The 14,225-nt window shown below is 44.8% G+C and overlaps 3 protein-coding genes and 1 long non-coding RNA gene across 8 annotated transcripts; 2 read left to right on the plus strand and 2 right to left on the minus strand.

The window, feature by feature from the left end:
• Positions 1–461: 461 nt before the first annotated feature.
• Positions 462–4,292, plus strand: LOC6730297 (alkaline phosphatase 4). Its single transcript, XM_002105544.3, has 4 exons — positions 462–1,038; positions 2,406–2,647; positions 2,715–3,678; positions 3,739–4,292. Exons 1-4 carry the CDS (start codon positions 882–884, stop codon positions 4,164–4,166), a joined length of 1,791 nt encoding a protein of 596 aa, XP_002105580.1. The 5' UTR covers positions 462–881; the 3' UTR covers positions 4,167–4,292.
• Positions 4,293–4,360: 68 nt separating this feature from the next.
• On the minus strand, positions 4,361–5,723 carry LOC6730298. Its single transcript, XM_016173367.3, has 3 exons — positions 5,566–5,723; positions 5,314–5,478; positions 4,361–5,060 (listed from the first exon to the last, which is right to left on the minus strand). The coding sequence occupies exons 2-3, from the start codon at positions 5,438–5,440 to the stop codon at positions 4,516–4,518; spliced, it is 672 nt and encodes a 223-aa protein (XP_016037059.1). The 5' UTR covers positions 5,441–5,478; positions 5,566–5,723; the 3' UTR covers positions 4,361–4,515.
• A 971-nt stretch (positions 5,724–6,694) lies between these two features.
• Positions 6,695–12,806, minus strand: LOC27206381 (discs overgrown protein kinase). Of its 5 annotated transcripts, none has more exons than XM_016173347.3 (4): positions 12,652–12,806; positions 11,950–12,038; positions 10,146–10,233; positions 6,695–9,579 (listed from the first exon to the last, which is right to left on the minus strand). In XM_016173347.3, the coding sequence occupies exon 4, from the start codon at positions 9,518–9,520 to the stop codon at positions 8,198–8,200; it is 1,323 nt and encodes a 440-aa protein (XP_016037060.1). In that variant the 5' UTR covers positions 9,521–9,579; positions 10,146–10,233; positions 11,950–12,038; positions 12,652–12,806; the 3' UTR covers positions 6,695–8,197. The 5 variants fall into 5 exon arrangements, with proteins under 5 accessions (XP_016037060.1, XP_016037064.1, XP_016037062.1 ...); XM_016173351.3 differs by having other exon boundaries at positions 12,645–12,806; XM_016173349.3 differs by lacking the exon at positions 11,950–12,038.
• On the plus strand, positions 10,233–10,822 carry LOC123327321. The gene is made up of 2 exons (XR_006541985.1): positions 10,233–10,562; positions 10,628–10,822. It is a non-coding gene; the product is annotated as an uncharacterized LOC123327321 (long non-coding RNA).
• Positions 12,807–14,225: the final 1,419 nt, after the last annotated feature.

The following is a 14,225-nucleotide window of genomic DNA, read 5'->3' on the forward strand; positions in this document are numbered from 1 at the left end:
GATGAAGATAAAGATATAGATAAAGATAATGCCAACCAGCAGCCGCTTCACGTGCAAGATCCGCCGTAAATCAGCCCATCGACACGGGATCCGGCGGAGAATTCCGCGCCAGAATCCGGGCAAACAAATGATCGCGCGGAATGGGCTTATGGTGCGCGGGCCCTTAGTTCGTAAAAGCTTTGCACGTTTTTATGGATTAATCTCGGCGGAGCCGTAATTTTAATTGAGACAAACGTTTTGCAATTGCAAGCAGCTCAATGGCTTCGTTTTGGGCTATGGACTGCGGGATATCCTGTAGTTGGATATCATTGCCATTAGTAGGTACTTTATACCCATTGTAATGGGTATGACACTTTTGCTATTTTATTTTTATGGATGTATTTATTTTATAGGCTTGCAAAGTGCTTTGCACGGTAGGAAACATATATATTTTTGCTGGTTAACTACGAATACATGTGTTTCAGTTTTTTTACGTATAGAACGTGTCTAAAAGCCGAAAATGTCGTAAGCTGGATATGGTCCGCGAGTACCTGGTATAATTCCCGAAGCGCCACACGAAGCGATCCACACGCACACATGTGTGAGTGCGCGGACTTCGGGTCGAGCCGATCGTCTGGGTGGACAGTTAGTTCGCATATAACGGCGCTTGCTTGCCGACTTCGGTGTTAGTCGCAAGTTGAGAACCACTCGGCGCAGAATTAGAATTCCAGGCAGAGCCGAGAAGAATCGTTCCGATCCGTTCCACTCCGCACTTCGAATCAATTTCGATGGCCCGCTGAAGAATCTGCGCCTCGAGCTAAGCTGTGATACGAATCCGCATTTGAAAAGAAGTCGCCATAGTAGTCGCCCCCAATTGCTCGCGTGTTGTGCACATTAGAGAAATGCATTCCCTGGTGATACTCGGACTTCTGCTGGGTGGCCTGGTGGCCATCAGCTGGGCAGGAGTCACCACCCAGCCACCGCCGCTGATTCGCACCCTGAGTGCCGGAGGAGACATAGGACCGCAGTTCGACGTGGGGAAGCCCAAGGAACCCGAAGGTGAGACCCACATCCCGATCCCACTGCAGCGCAGTTGCAAACGTGCGAAATGTGAGCTGGAGCACTACTGCGCTTAGAACGTGAAATAATTTAAATTACTTGAACTTGAATGGTGGTTGTCCAGTTCAATTATGCAACGAGTGCCTAACTTGGGTCTATCAAGGTTGCAAATCTTAGGCACTAAATAGTCACTTGCGTTTACTTTCCAAACTGAGAGCTCATTGCTGGGAAATTAGCCACAAAGCAGACTGTTCTACGTAATCCAGTGAAACAGAAAGGCATTACGAGTGGTGGTGACATATTACGAAATAGGCGCTTAACTGTAACTGTTCGAATTGCCAACAAAGTAGAGTTTACAATTTTCTAGTCACCTAATTGCTTAGTTTCGCTATGAGTGCAGTTAACAATCTTTTTTGGCTTTCGAAAAACCACACGAGTAAATCAGCTAAGCAGCTGACAAAAACTGATTAATCATATACTTTTGATTTCATTGACAAGCCCAAATTAACAGTCGGCGAATGAAGCCTAACTGTAACCTGTCTCAGTGTCGAGGTCGTCGGCGGTGGGCGGTGGGTGGCGCTGGGTGGAATACCCCGCCCCTTCCCCAAGCTACCTCAACTGAATATTAATTACGATCATCATCACCGCAAGTAAAGCAGTGAATGGACGTCGCTCCAAATCGCGAAATGCAAATGTTATAAAGCCAAAAAGTAATTTTTAATCTCTGAAAATATAGATATAGATATAGATATACCCGCTACTCGTGTAGTAATTTTGTATCTAATGGAAGACCATTTCAATATTGCATCACTATTAAGAAGTCTTATAAAGATTACCACCTTGACTTTATAACTATTTTACTACCGAAAGTCTGAGGAATACTGTCGCTGCTACTAAAACAATGATCGTGTCGTATAAATTTAGACGGGCTAATAAAATAAAGATTAGAACAGGGAAAATGGAAATTCGAGTGCATACATTGACTAATTTCAACGTAAATAATGATAAGCGCATATAAATCAGCCGAGAAAATCGAATTCAGAAATTCTGGCTTACATTAAACAATGCAAAATAATATATATCGAGCAGGGCTTAAAGCGCATAAATCAAGAAAAGTCGTTTTCCACTCGAAGGGGATCCACCTGCCACCGAATTGTGGAAAGCCTAGGCATTTTCTGCGACGTACGTCGCGATAATAAGTCCCATTAACTAGTCGAGTACTTAAAATACGATCCGGAACATGTTCAAGTGCCAACTGGATCTCACTGGAGATGGGCAATTAATACGTGACATGGCACTTGACTTACCCAGCGATTTCCGATCCGATTCAGTTTCAATATGTTTTCGATCTGCGAATCCGATTTCAGATGCGGAATTCTGGCACAAAGTGGGCCTCAGGCAGCTGGAGAAGACCATTAAGCACGCGCAGCGGCTGAAGGAGGACTCCTACCAGAAAAAGGCCCGGAACATCATCATCTTCATTGGAGACGGCATGGGAATATCCACGATCAGTGCTGGGCGCATCTACAAGGGGCAGTACCTGAAGCACGGTTACGGCGAGGAGGAAACCCTCATCTTCGACGATTTCCCAAACACTGGAATGGCCAAAGTAAGTTGATATCGGAGAGCTAGTTTAAATAGGAACAGGAAATTAATGTTGATACAATCCTTTACAGACCTACAACGTGGACAAACAGGTTCCGGACTCGGCGGGCACTGCCACTGCGATCTTCTCGGGTTCGAAAACCCATTATGGAGCTATTGGAATGGACGCCACCCGCTCCAAGAAGAACGGCCAACAAGGCAGGGTCCAGAGCGTCATGGAGTGGGCCCAGAAGGAGGGCAAGCGCACGGGCGTGGTCACCACAACCAGGATCACCCACGCCACGCCCGCCGCCACCTACGCCCACATCTACGACCGCGACTGGGAGTGCGACACGGAAGTGCCCGCGGAATCGGTGGGCTATCATGTCGATATTGCCCGTCAGTTGGTGGAGAATGCTCCGGGAAATCGGTTCAATGTGATCCTGGGCGGAGGAATGTCGCCCATGGGCATCCTGAATGCCTCCGAGGTGAAGACTACTATTTTCGAAGGACCCACGGAAACAATTTGCAGCCGAGGTGATAACAGAAACCTTCCTGCCGAGTGGTTGGCTCATCACGCCAACGACACAGTTCCTCCAGCATTGGTACACAACCGTAGGGATCTGCTCAATGTGAATGTCAAGAAGGTGGACCACTTGATGGGCCTGTTCCGAAACAATCACATTACCTACTCCATAGCCAGGGAGGCGGGAGAACCTTCCCTGCAGGAGATGACGGAGACGGCGTTGGGAATCTTGGAAAGGGGCGATGAGTCCAACGGCTATGTGCTCCTGGTGGAAGGAGGTCGCATTGACCAGGGTCACCACATGAACTACGCCCGCGCTGCTCTGCACGAGCTCTACGAATTCGATTTGGCAATCCAAGCGGCCGTGAACAACACGGATCCCGACGAAACGTTGATCCTGGTGACGGCAGACCATTCCCACGCGGTCACCTTTAATGGTTACGCGCTCCGTGGAGCTGATATCCTGGGGACAGCCAATTCGCACGAGAAAAACGATCCCATGTTCTATGAGACCATCTCGTATGCTAATGGTAAGCTAGACCTTTGCATTATCATACTTATCTGGTAAAACGAACTTTGAATTTCTTCAGGTCCTGGCTATTGGGATCACTTGGCTAATGACTCCAGACCTCAGAACAGCTCCAACATGTGGATGCCTCTGAAGCATTTTACCGCTGAGGAGCGGGCTGCTCCCACTTATCGCCACTTGGCGACGGTTCCCAGAAAGGACGAAACCCACGGCGGCGAGGACGTGGCTGTCTTTGCATATGGACCTGGTTCCAGCTTGATTCGCGGAGTCTTCGAGCAGAACTACTTGGCCTATGTGATGAGCTACGCGGGCTGTCTGGGTCCCGCCAAGGACTTCGATGACTCTTGCGAGGATCACAAGGATGGGCAAAAGGAGAGGCCGCTGGACAAGCCCAATCCAAAGAGAAGTGGCGCCTCTGTTGTGGGAGCCTCCTTGATCCCCATTTTGACGGCCGCCACTGCGGCTATTTTGCGCGGTCACGGGCTGTAATTAATGTTGTTTAATTATATTAATTGTTATTAAAGATTATAGACGTACGGATGGCTTCATTGAATGAGAGTGAGCGAGATGGAGGAGTGATCGTTGCAACTTAACAAATAGATACACTAAAAAATATGCAATGTTTTTTATTTTCGTCATGGTAAACTTGAATAGAAAGTCCCGGCCATAAAAACATCCATGGATTGATTCATTTAAGTTAGTTTACTACTATCGCTAGCAATGACACTTTTGCTTAAGTTTTGAGTGCATCCCCATCGATCGCTCAATCGTTTATACAAAACCCATAAGGGGAATCTAAGAAAAGTCAACAAATCAGGACAAAGGATCTGCCAGGATCCTAGGCCGCCTTGGCAGGAACGGTGGCCTTGGAGGTCGCTTTCGGCGACTCTGGTTCCGCATCCAGCTTCTGGACGCGATGTAGATCGATGCACTGTCGGAATTGGGCCACCTCCTCCATGCACTTCAAGGTCTCCCCGGGATGCGCGCGGTAGCAGGCAAGCAGCTGGGATTTCAGGTCCTGGCAGGGAGGCACTTTGTGCGACGACGCGGTGCTGACGAATCGCTTGTGCACATTGTCTACAGCATTGGCGTACTCCTTCTCCAGGATGGTGTTGGTCTTCTTGAGGTTCTCCTCCAGCTTCGCCATGCGCTCCTTCCACAGCTCGTCGTTCTTGATCAGCTCCTGGTTCATCTGGCGCTGCACATCGGCCGCGCTGATGGTGTGTCCTCCTCCCTGGACGTAAATGGGCACTGCAGCGGGATAGGAGGATACTTTCGGAGCAGGAGGAGCAGCTGGCGAGGATGCGGCTGGCTTGGCGGCAGTCTTCGACGTTGGCTTGGGCACTGGTTTCGATTCCTCCGCAGCAGCTGCGTGCTCACGAGCTGAAGTGGACAGATATAAATCAATAGTTTAATGAAAAACACATACAAATAGGAATGGAAACTAGCTAATAGAGCCAAAGCTACACCCTCTGAAGTGCGGAAACTCTCTCCACAACTTGCAGCTGTTCTTGTTAACGAGTTTCCACTGTGTTTGGCGTAAACATTTGCCCGTTTTGACAATTGTTGCATAACACCGGGCAGAGTGAAATGGACATTTCCGGATATTACTCCACAATGCCATTGAATTCCTTACCCTGCTGGGATATTCCCGCCTTCAGTCGCTTGACCACATCGTCGGATATATCAATAACGCCGGCAGGAGTTGGGTTTTCCATCGAAACGGAGCGGGGCTCGCGGGATTGAGACTGTCGGGCTCCCATCTTCGAAGTTCCTCTAGCTGCTGATCGTGGCGCAAAACCTGGAATATCGGCGATTGGTTAATGGGTTCCAAGTCTTCGCAAGCTCAGGCAACACTCCGATCTGTTTATTTCGGCGCTTTTATTACCCTTTTCGGTGAAAAACTACAGGGTCAACCCAACAAAAATAAGACGTGCTCAGAGTGACCTTAAAGCGCAAGCACGAAAATGCGCAAAACAGCTGACCGCTAGAGTAGCCAGACTGTTCGACCAGGGCAGGTTGTTTTCACTTAGTGGCGTTGCCAGATTATCGAATATTCAAATCCTTCACTGAAGAATCCTTTCAAAAAAGTTGAATTTAGTTCGACAATTTACCCCAACTTCTGGTTGACAAGACAATAAGCAAATCCGGTGAATCGTGTTATTATTGTTTAAGCTTTTTAATGCCTCGTTCGTAATTGTTATTGTGAATGGTGTGGCTTATTAGTAGCTGCTTTTATTCTGTTCACACATACATATTCCATGTTCGGTTTAATTCGAAATACTTGCTAATTACATAAATGTGGCCTTATCGTGCACTTATCGATACATCCGTCGAATTCCGATCCAACGTACTTTTGAAATGTTTCATGAACCGCTTCGATTTCGATTTCGTTTGTGGTTATTTTGTATTCCATATCACTGGTGGTTTATTTTTAATGATTTTCTCTCGTATCGCCCACGATACACTCGAACTCGATCCAAGTATAATTAGTTATTAGTTCAAAATTCTATTCTCAATATACATATACAGTTAATTATACAAAACTTCGAAATTACTATGTTCTCAATTTGTTAGTTTCTCTATTTCGCTTATGCTGAATGGACTGCTCACACAAGATCATTTAGTTCCCCAGTTCTAGTGGCTCATAATCGCTATGAATCAGTTTGTCGGGCTTCGATTTCGTTTCTTCTATCAATAAAATGCTAATGGTTTAGGTTTAGTACTCTGTATGCTAGGAGGAAAATCACACATATATTTTAATTTTATACTTTTCTTAGGGTTCGGGTATTATTCTTATGTACACTCACTAGGTTGTCAATTCGGTTTGGGGAGGGGGCTTGGGGCTTCTCGCCGGTCGCGGATCCCCTAGTCTGAATGCGCTATATGGTCGTGTTTACAAGGTTGGTCGTTTGCAAGGCGTGCGCTTCGAATGGAGTTGTGATCCAATATAAAAAATAAAAGTGAAATGACTGAAACAAACCGATCAGAAACAAGGTCGATAAAACATAAAACAATTTGTAAGAAATATCACGTAATGTACTTTTATTTAAGTTTTAGTGGCTTCTGCGTTCAGTGATCCGATTTGTGTTTTGCATTTCTTTGATTTGTTAGTTCTTAGCCAGCCAATCGCTGTGGGGTTTACATGTTTACGTTTTCGTTCTCATAAGATATAGTTTATATTAATGTATATTCATATTTTTGCCCATTCATTATCTCTTGGCGCATTTAGAATTTATGTTTTTTTTTTGCATTTTCCTTTTTATTTTACGGTTTGGTATTACTTATAAACAAATTTCATATTATAGCTATAGTTTATTAGCTAGCGTTGTGTAACTTTCCTCCGCAGGGCCATTACTTACATTGTTAAATCGAAACGTTAATGCAATTGTTTTGTTGTGTATGTCTAACGCAATTTATATGCTCTCTATCTTAGTTTCATGATCTTGTTGCGTAAACAAAGGGCTGCCCCAACTCCCAGCTCCCACATCTCGCATCCCGTTTGCCCACCGCTCGGGAAATACGCGCTTAAGTTTTTAAATTTCGGAAAGATATATATGAACACAGGCAGCGAAGTGCAGACCACGAAAGTATATATATGTATATATAAAGGGGAGAGTAGACGGTACAGAAGGATACATAGGATAACATAGGAGGGCCTTATAAGTCAGAGCGTTGCTTAAAGCTAGAGAACTGCACGTGATAATCGCAATCATTTTGCCATCAACTTAGATTACAATGTGGGTGCCTTGCTGTGTGGCATATGCTTTTGTATGGATTGGATTGGATTCGCTAGAGCTAGAGCCTATAGTCTAGGGTTAGGGACACTCGCTGAACGCGGTGTCCTTTGTTTCTTTTACACAAATATTACACTTACAATCGAGTTATTATGTGTTCATGATCGGTTCTGCATGTTCTGCCTGATTTGGTCGGGACTTCAAGTTAACAAAGAAAAAGTTGAGCCGGCCAAGAGCAATAGTCAAATGCAAAACAGAATTAAATGCCTGCGTGTCCTGCTGACCCTCCTCCCAAACCCCGCCGCGGACCCCTAATTAACCACCGATCTATTGGCCGATCTTGAGGCAGGGATCTCAAATCAATTGAACAGTGCGGTGTTTGTTGCAGTTTCTTGCAGCCAGGTTGCAATCGTTTATGTTCTAATAGTATAAATTAAATTAATCATAGGCTAGTTAATTAATAATAAGCGCGCTCAACGTTCTAACATCTGGGAGCAGAAACCAAAATGTCAGAAAACAAACGAAAATGTACACAAAAAAAGAAAAGCGCCGCGCTTTGCTATGCTCTGCTCTTCTTCTCTCACTGCTCTTGTCCTCCGTTTCTGGCAGGGACCTGGTCATCCTGCCGCTTGGATACATTCAACGTGTTTTACCGCATATATAAAGCAAGTATTATATATTTTAGGTATATATAACTATATATCCTACATGTATAGTTTGTTGAGTTCTGTTGTTGTTTGTCTACTGTGTCGTGTCCAGCGTCGCAACCTAAACGATAAAATATTATTTGGCGTTCCCCACGCCACCGCCCCCTCCGCCGCTCTGCATACCGCCCACACCCACTCCGCCGCCGCCTCCTCCGCCTCCCTGGCGCATCCGTATCGAGGGCCGACGCTCCGGCGTGTCGTACGGCGGTCTCGACGAGTTGGTGGCCGCCATCGAGTCGTCCATGTTGAGTCCGTTGCCGCCGATCAGTTGGCTGCCGTTGCCGCCCCCGTTGCCGCCCAGCATCGCCAGCGTTTGGCCGCCCTGGAGTTGCTGTTGCGCTGCACTGCCTCCTCCGCCGCCGAGCGCCGCATTGACCTTGTGTTGCTGCTGTTGATGCGAGGAGGCGGCTGCCGCTGCTGCCACGGCCGCTGCTGCGGCCACCGCATCATGACCCGCCTGGCCGTCCGCTCCGTCCTGCGCCTGCTGAATGGCCTGGGGATTGCGAGGTCCGCCAAACTTAAGCAGGTTCCAGTCAAACACATAGTCGTAAGTGAAGCCCAAACGGTGGAACAAGTTGCGGAAGAGCTTGCGCAGGTGGCAGTAATCGGGACGCTGGTCGAAATGCATCTGGCGACAGAAGTTCAGATAGTTGACGAACTCGCTGGGGAAGCCCTTGCACAGCACCACAATCGAGGTGGACAGCTTCTTCTCCGAGATCCTTTCGTACTTTTGTCTCTTGTTGGCTGCCTTTAAGCCCTGCCAAGGCAAGGCGCCCAGATTGAAGTACATGAGGACGTAGCCCAGGGATTCCAGGTCGTCACGACGCGATTGCTCAATGCCCAAATGTGTGTTGATGGAGGCATAGCGGGCAGTGCCCGTGAGGTTCTTGTTTTCCCGATAGGGAATGTGCTTCAGCGACCGGGCATCGCGGAACTTCTTGGCCAGGCCAAAGTCAATGATGTACACCAGGTTGCCCTTCTTGCCAAGACCCATGAGGAAGTTGTCCGGCTTGATGTCGCGATGGATGAAGTCCCGCGAGTGTATGTAATCGATGCGGGAGATCATCTGGTCCGCCAGCAGCAGAACCGTCTTCAACGAAAAGCGGCGCGAACAAAAGTTGAAGAGGTCCTCCAGCGAGGGTCCGAGTAGCTCCATCACCATCACATTGTAGTCGCCCTCGCTGCCGCACCAGATTATGCGGGGTATGCCTATGCCGCCCTGCATTGTCTTGTAGAACTTCGACTCTATGTGCAGCTGGGGGTGCTTGGTGCGGATGCACTCCAACTTGATGGCCACCTCCTCGCCAGTGTTGATCGTGGTGCCCAGATAGATGTCGCCGAACGATCCCGATCCTATCTTGCGGCCCAGGCGATATTTGTTACCCACGCGCAGCTCCATTTTTTGACGACTGTTTCTGTGGGTTTCTGTGTGGTAGAGTCCGGAGTTGCGTTGCCTTTCTGCGGGAGCGGAGAATTCAATTTTAGTTTTAATTGCACAACACATTGACTCGAAAAGAAGGCTGCACGCTTTTCTTACTCATAATACTACACGAATTGGTCGATCCCAGTTCAGATTAGCTGTGCTTAAAATAATATACAGTTTCAAATGTCTACGCCAAAGACTACAACTTTTACTTTGTAATCGCGATAGGATATGGAAAGGTTGCTACGATGCAGTCAAATGGGTGAATTCGATCAGAATGTTAATATGCTTAGTCACGATTGCTTTGACTAATTATAGAACTATCAGCGCCGTCACAGGTTTTTACGAGTAAATATGAATCAAGTGACTTCGAAAATTCGGCTATTGACCACTAGCAACAATGTGTGATGTTAGCGATAGCGGTAAATATTCGTCGGATTTTGTTAGCTACAATATCTTCTTCTTTTAGTAAAAATACTTTTGATTCTTCTGACACGTGATGTGTGACAACCCTGCTGTTCTGTACAGTTTGCTAAAAGTCTACTTTTGACAGCTAACAGGACTTCGTAAGTCTTTCCCAACACTTCTCCACTTTTCTCACCTGGCGCTGTCCTTTCGTCTGAGCTCCTCTCTTCTTCTTGTTCCGATTTGTTCAAGGCAGTCGCTTATGGCTTTGTTTTCGAAGGGTTCTGTAATAGGAGGTACTAAGTTAGTTTTTTAGATCTTCAACATGGTTAATCGAAATTCCCCACGGCTGTTGAGTAATCCTCTGTTTTTACCGTGCATAATTCGCTTTTGTTTGTGGTGATAAGGATTGTGGGACACAGACATGAAAACAACACACGGCAACAATCGATATCGAAATTAGAAAACGGTTAGCTAAGAATAAAACATGAGAGAGAGAGAGAGAGAGAGAGCTAGAGAGAGGGAGAGAGAAGTAAGCTTGGCTTACGTTGACAACACAAAAATAGCAGAGAAAAGCGTACCAAAAGAAATTCAAAATGCAAATGCACAGTGGGTAAATATGATAAGAACCCGAACCTCGCACAAAGTAAAAGTTTATCTCGTATATTTATATTTAAGAGTGAGCGCGTCCCTGCATTCGGCAGCGTTTATTGATTACGAATGGGAAAAACAACAGATTTAATAAGTGATGAGTAACGATAATTTATAAGCACAGAGCAAAAAAGCACTACTTTTTGACATTCGTCACAGTTATTGTTTTAGTCAATTTAATATTATATTGTACTATTAAAAAATAAAGCAAATGTGCCACAACGCTTATACATGTTTGAATAGATATAATTCTTTTTTTCAAGTGTATTTTTTACGTGACGACACCAGCAACATGGAGAGGTGAATCAGCAATCAGGAAAAGACAACGAAGAGATTAACAACAAATAGATAAAAGAGACGTGTGTTTGTGTATGCGTGGAGTAAACAATCGACGACAAAAGGGAGAGAAGTAAAATAAAACGCAGCGACTGTGAAAATGCCACTTAAATGACACTTTCAGTGGTAGAAAGCACAAACAAATAGCGAAGATAAAGCGCATGGAAGTGAGAAAAAGAAGCAACAAGCCGAAAGTTTTCACTTGCCGGCCGAAAATCAAAAAAAAATTAGTTTAATTGTTGTTTTCGGCGGCTCTCACTCACTAACCCCTTCCCTCTCCTCTTTCCGACATTCTGTGCGCTTTCTTTTACCGCTCACGCATTTTGATCGCTCTCTCTCTCTCCTCCTTTTCCCCACTCTTTATCACTCACTCTGCGGTTCTAACCTCAAAACCTGCCTGTGTTTGTTGTTGTTTTTGCTTTGGCTTTGATTTATTTAACCGAAATGTACCGTTTTTTATTGGTATCTTCCATGTTCTACACTGAGAAAAATCACTGCATAAGCACTGTAGTCATGTTGAATGTAGTATTAATTTAAAGAGCTTTAATTTGTGTACTGTGAGGCGAGCAGGAAAATCGCGGTTTTTCCTATTGGTAACTGAATATTTTCCAGGGTATCCAGCTGTTGTTTCGGCCAAGCGGGTAAACACGATTGATTACAATTGCAGAACAGCTGCACGTTGCGTTGGCGGCTGCCGAAAAGCTTCCGCAAAAAAAAAAAAAAACGCACAAGAGAACAAAGAAGATACAAAAAACAGTTGTTCCAGCAGGCGCCACAAAAATAAAAAGCTTAAGTAAACAGGGAAGAGCAACTGGAATGGAAAACCAGAGCAAAATCAACGGGGAAACCTCAGAAGGGGAAGGAAACTTGCTATTAATTGTCAAACGCTAATGGCCTCCGAAAAGTAACGGCACTCCACGAATGCACTGCGAATAACGGGGCTGATAAGAAACAGCCGATAGCGGGTGGAGAAGGGAAACTTGAACGCACAGTGGAACAAATTCCGCACTTACCGTGGCTTGTTTTCTTATTTTACTTGTTTCCTATTCCGCTTTGCCCACTTCCTCTGCTGGCGACGCTGCTTTTCCTTCTTCTAATTCGACTGAAATCGAAATCGAATTTTTTAATTGGATTGATTCTGCCACAATAATTTTCATTTTCTTTGTTTTAGAGCCCAGACGTTGTTTTTGTTGTAGTTGCCACAGTCGCACACAAACACACGCACACAGTCGCACTTTTTGGGGCCACACGCAAGCGCATTTTATGCAATACTTTTAATAATAATGCATTGCTGCCATATTTCAGTTATTTTTATCGTTTATTTTCAAGTCGGTTATGCTGTTCATCTCGGATTTTATGGGCGCATCGATTAGCATCGGGTTGCAAATCAACTCGAGAAAATTAAACGAAACCAAACGGAACTCGGAATCTTATTAAAAAAACCAAACTTATGCGAGTCGTTTGCCCTGGCAATAGATTCGTGCACACTAGTCGTCCCGCCCGCACTCACACGGTTTTTACCGCGAGCACGTTGCTATCCCTCCTGCTTCAGCATTTTCACACCAACACAAAGACGAGGGCACTCACTCACACACTCGCACGCTCAATGAGACACTGAAATGCTGCTGGGAAATTCGAGTTTTCCTGCGCGTGGTAACCGCCGCTTTTCCGCTCGCAAACGGGTCTCTCGATCCGAAACGCTACTGACCACTTACGTTTTGCATCAACGCTGCGCTTTCGTTTCAATTTTCCTGGCTATTTCACATAGATTTCGACGATTTTTTACAAATTTACGCCATCTTGATATTCGCAGTGTGACCGCGCCGAAAACGAAGAAAATTACCATCTGGTATTTACTCCGTCGCGAGTGCCCAGATAGACATGTAATTGTGAAAAACTGTGATTCATATACTTAGTTGTGATGGTCCAAAGATAGTTTCGAAGTACCACATTAAGAAAATGAAGCTAGAGTATTGGTAAAACCAGAGAAAGAACAAAAATATTTCTTTGCAACAGCTAGCCAGAAACTCAAATTGAAAGAAACTATAAATAGCGAGAAATAGCTAAGTTGTCAACGTTGTTTTTATAATATGGGCACACTAGTGCTTACACTGTGAAATCAGGCAGCACCGTACTTATTATCACAGACCCAGTGCTGCCAGATGGAGGCAAACTACTTGTAAGCTGCGCCACCTAGCGGATGAGTAGGCGAAAAGTGGTACCCAGGTGGCGCCTACAATTTCAGTATATCTGAAATTCAATTTCAAATGAATATATTTCATGTTTTTGAATCTTACATTCAAAGAAAAGACCCACCCTTATGTTATTTTTAAAAAGAATGCAAATAACAATACATAAATCGGACGTTATTTAAGGATATATAATATACAAATTTGATGTATCAACAATATGTTAATAGAAGTCATGTCTTAATTTGCAATAATTTTAAAAAATTTGTTAACCCTTTTTTAGGATTCAGTTCCACATTCACGTGTAAATAGAAATTGAAAATGTATTTTATTGGCATGTTTTGCAGTTATAGGTAGCATGCCAATTTTGATGTTACGCCGAGGCATCGAAATACCTGAAACGAATACTTTTATTGCAGCAATACGAATAAAGCAAAACACGTGTGAATTCCATTAGCCCGCCCACCCGCTTTCCCCATTTCCACTCACATCGTGCATTTTCCGGCTGTGTAACCCAAGAAACGGTGACATAAAAAAGGAAGCAGAGCCAGTTATGTATGCATATATGAGAAAATGTGTGTTTTTTTTTGGGAGTATGTGCCAAGGTGTGTTTCATTTCAAGTGGGGGTAGGGTAGATAAGCAATCACTCGAAATTGATAACAAAAAAGGGGAGAAAAGAGTGTAACGATTCGGTATCGGAGCCGACAATTTAAAATGAAATATAGACAAAATAAATCACCTTAATTGCAATTACCTACTATTTTTGTTTCCACTGCTGCTATTTAGATGCATTAGCTTAATTGCATTTTTGTATGCAACTATAGAAATCTCCATTTTCTATTTATTGGTGGATCGTTCAAGATCTTCGTAAAAACCCGCCTTTGTCTCCCATTGGCTGGGAAAAAGAGAAAACAAAGCAATCCAACGAGGCAATTGAAGATACAACAAGTAAAGCGAGAAAACACTCACACACGCAAAGACGTGCGATCGCCGACGAATGAAAACCGTCGTTATTTCGACCGATGGTCAACCACCAACAAATAAATAACGAAAACCGTAAACCAAATATGTAGGTGCGAAGCAATAAAAACCGAGCGAG

Source organism: Drosophila simulans, chromosome 3R, assembly GCF_016746395.2.
Source record: "Drosophila simulans strain w501 chromosome 3R, Prin_Dsim_3.1, whole genome shotgun sequence".
Classification (NCBI taxonomy): domain Eukaryota; kingdom Metazoa; phylum Arthropoda; class Insecta; order Diptera; family Drosophilidae; genus Drosophila; species Drosophila simulans.

Excerpts from the sequence above, each read along its gene's own strand:
- LOC6730297 (XM_002105544.3), top strand. The coding sequence starts at position 882 with ATGCATTCCCTGGTGATACTCGGACTTCTGCTGGGTGGCCTGGTGGCC. Across the intron at positions 1,039-2,405 it reads GAAGCCCAAGGAACCCGAAG|ATGCGGAATTCTGGCACAAA; the intron begins GTGAGACCCACA and ends ATCCGATTTCAG. Across the intron at positions 3,679-3,738 it reads GACCATCTCGTATGCTAATG|GTCCTGGCTATTGGGATCAC; the intron begins GTAAGCTAGACC and ends GAATTTCTTCAG.
- LOC6730298 (XM_016173367.3), bottom strand. The coding sequence starts at position 5,440 with ATGGGAGCCCGACAGTCTCAATCCCGCGAGCCCCGCTCCGTTTCGATG. Across the intron at positions 5,061-5,313 it reads GGCGGGAATATCCCAGCAGG|CTCGTGAGCACGCAGCTGCT; the intron begins GTAAGGAATTCA and ends TGTCCACTTCAG.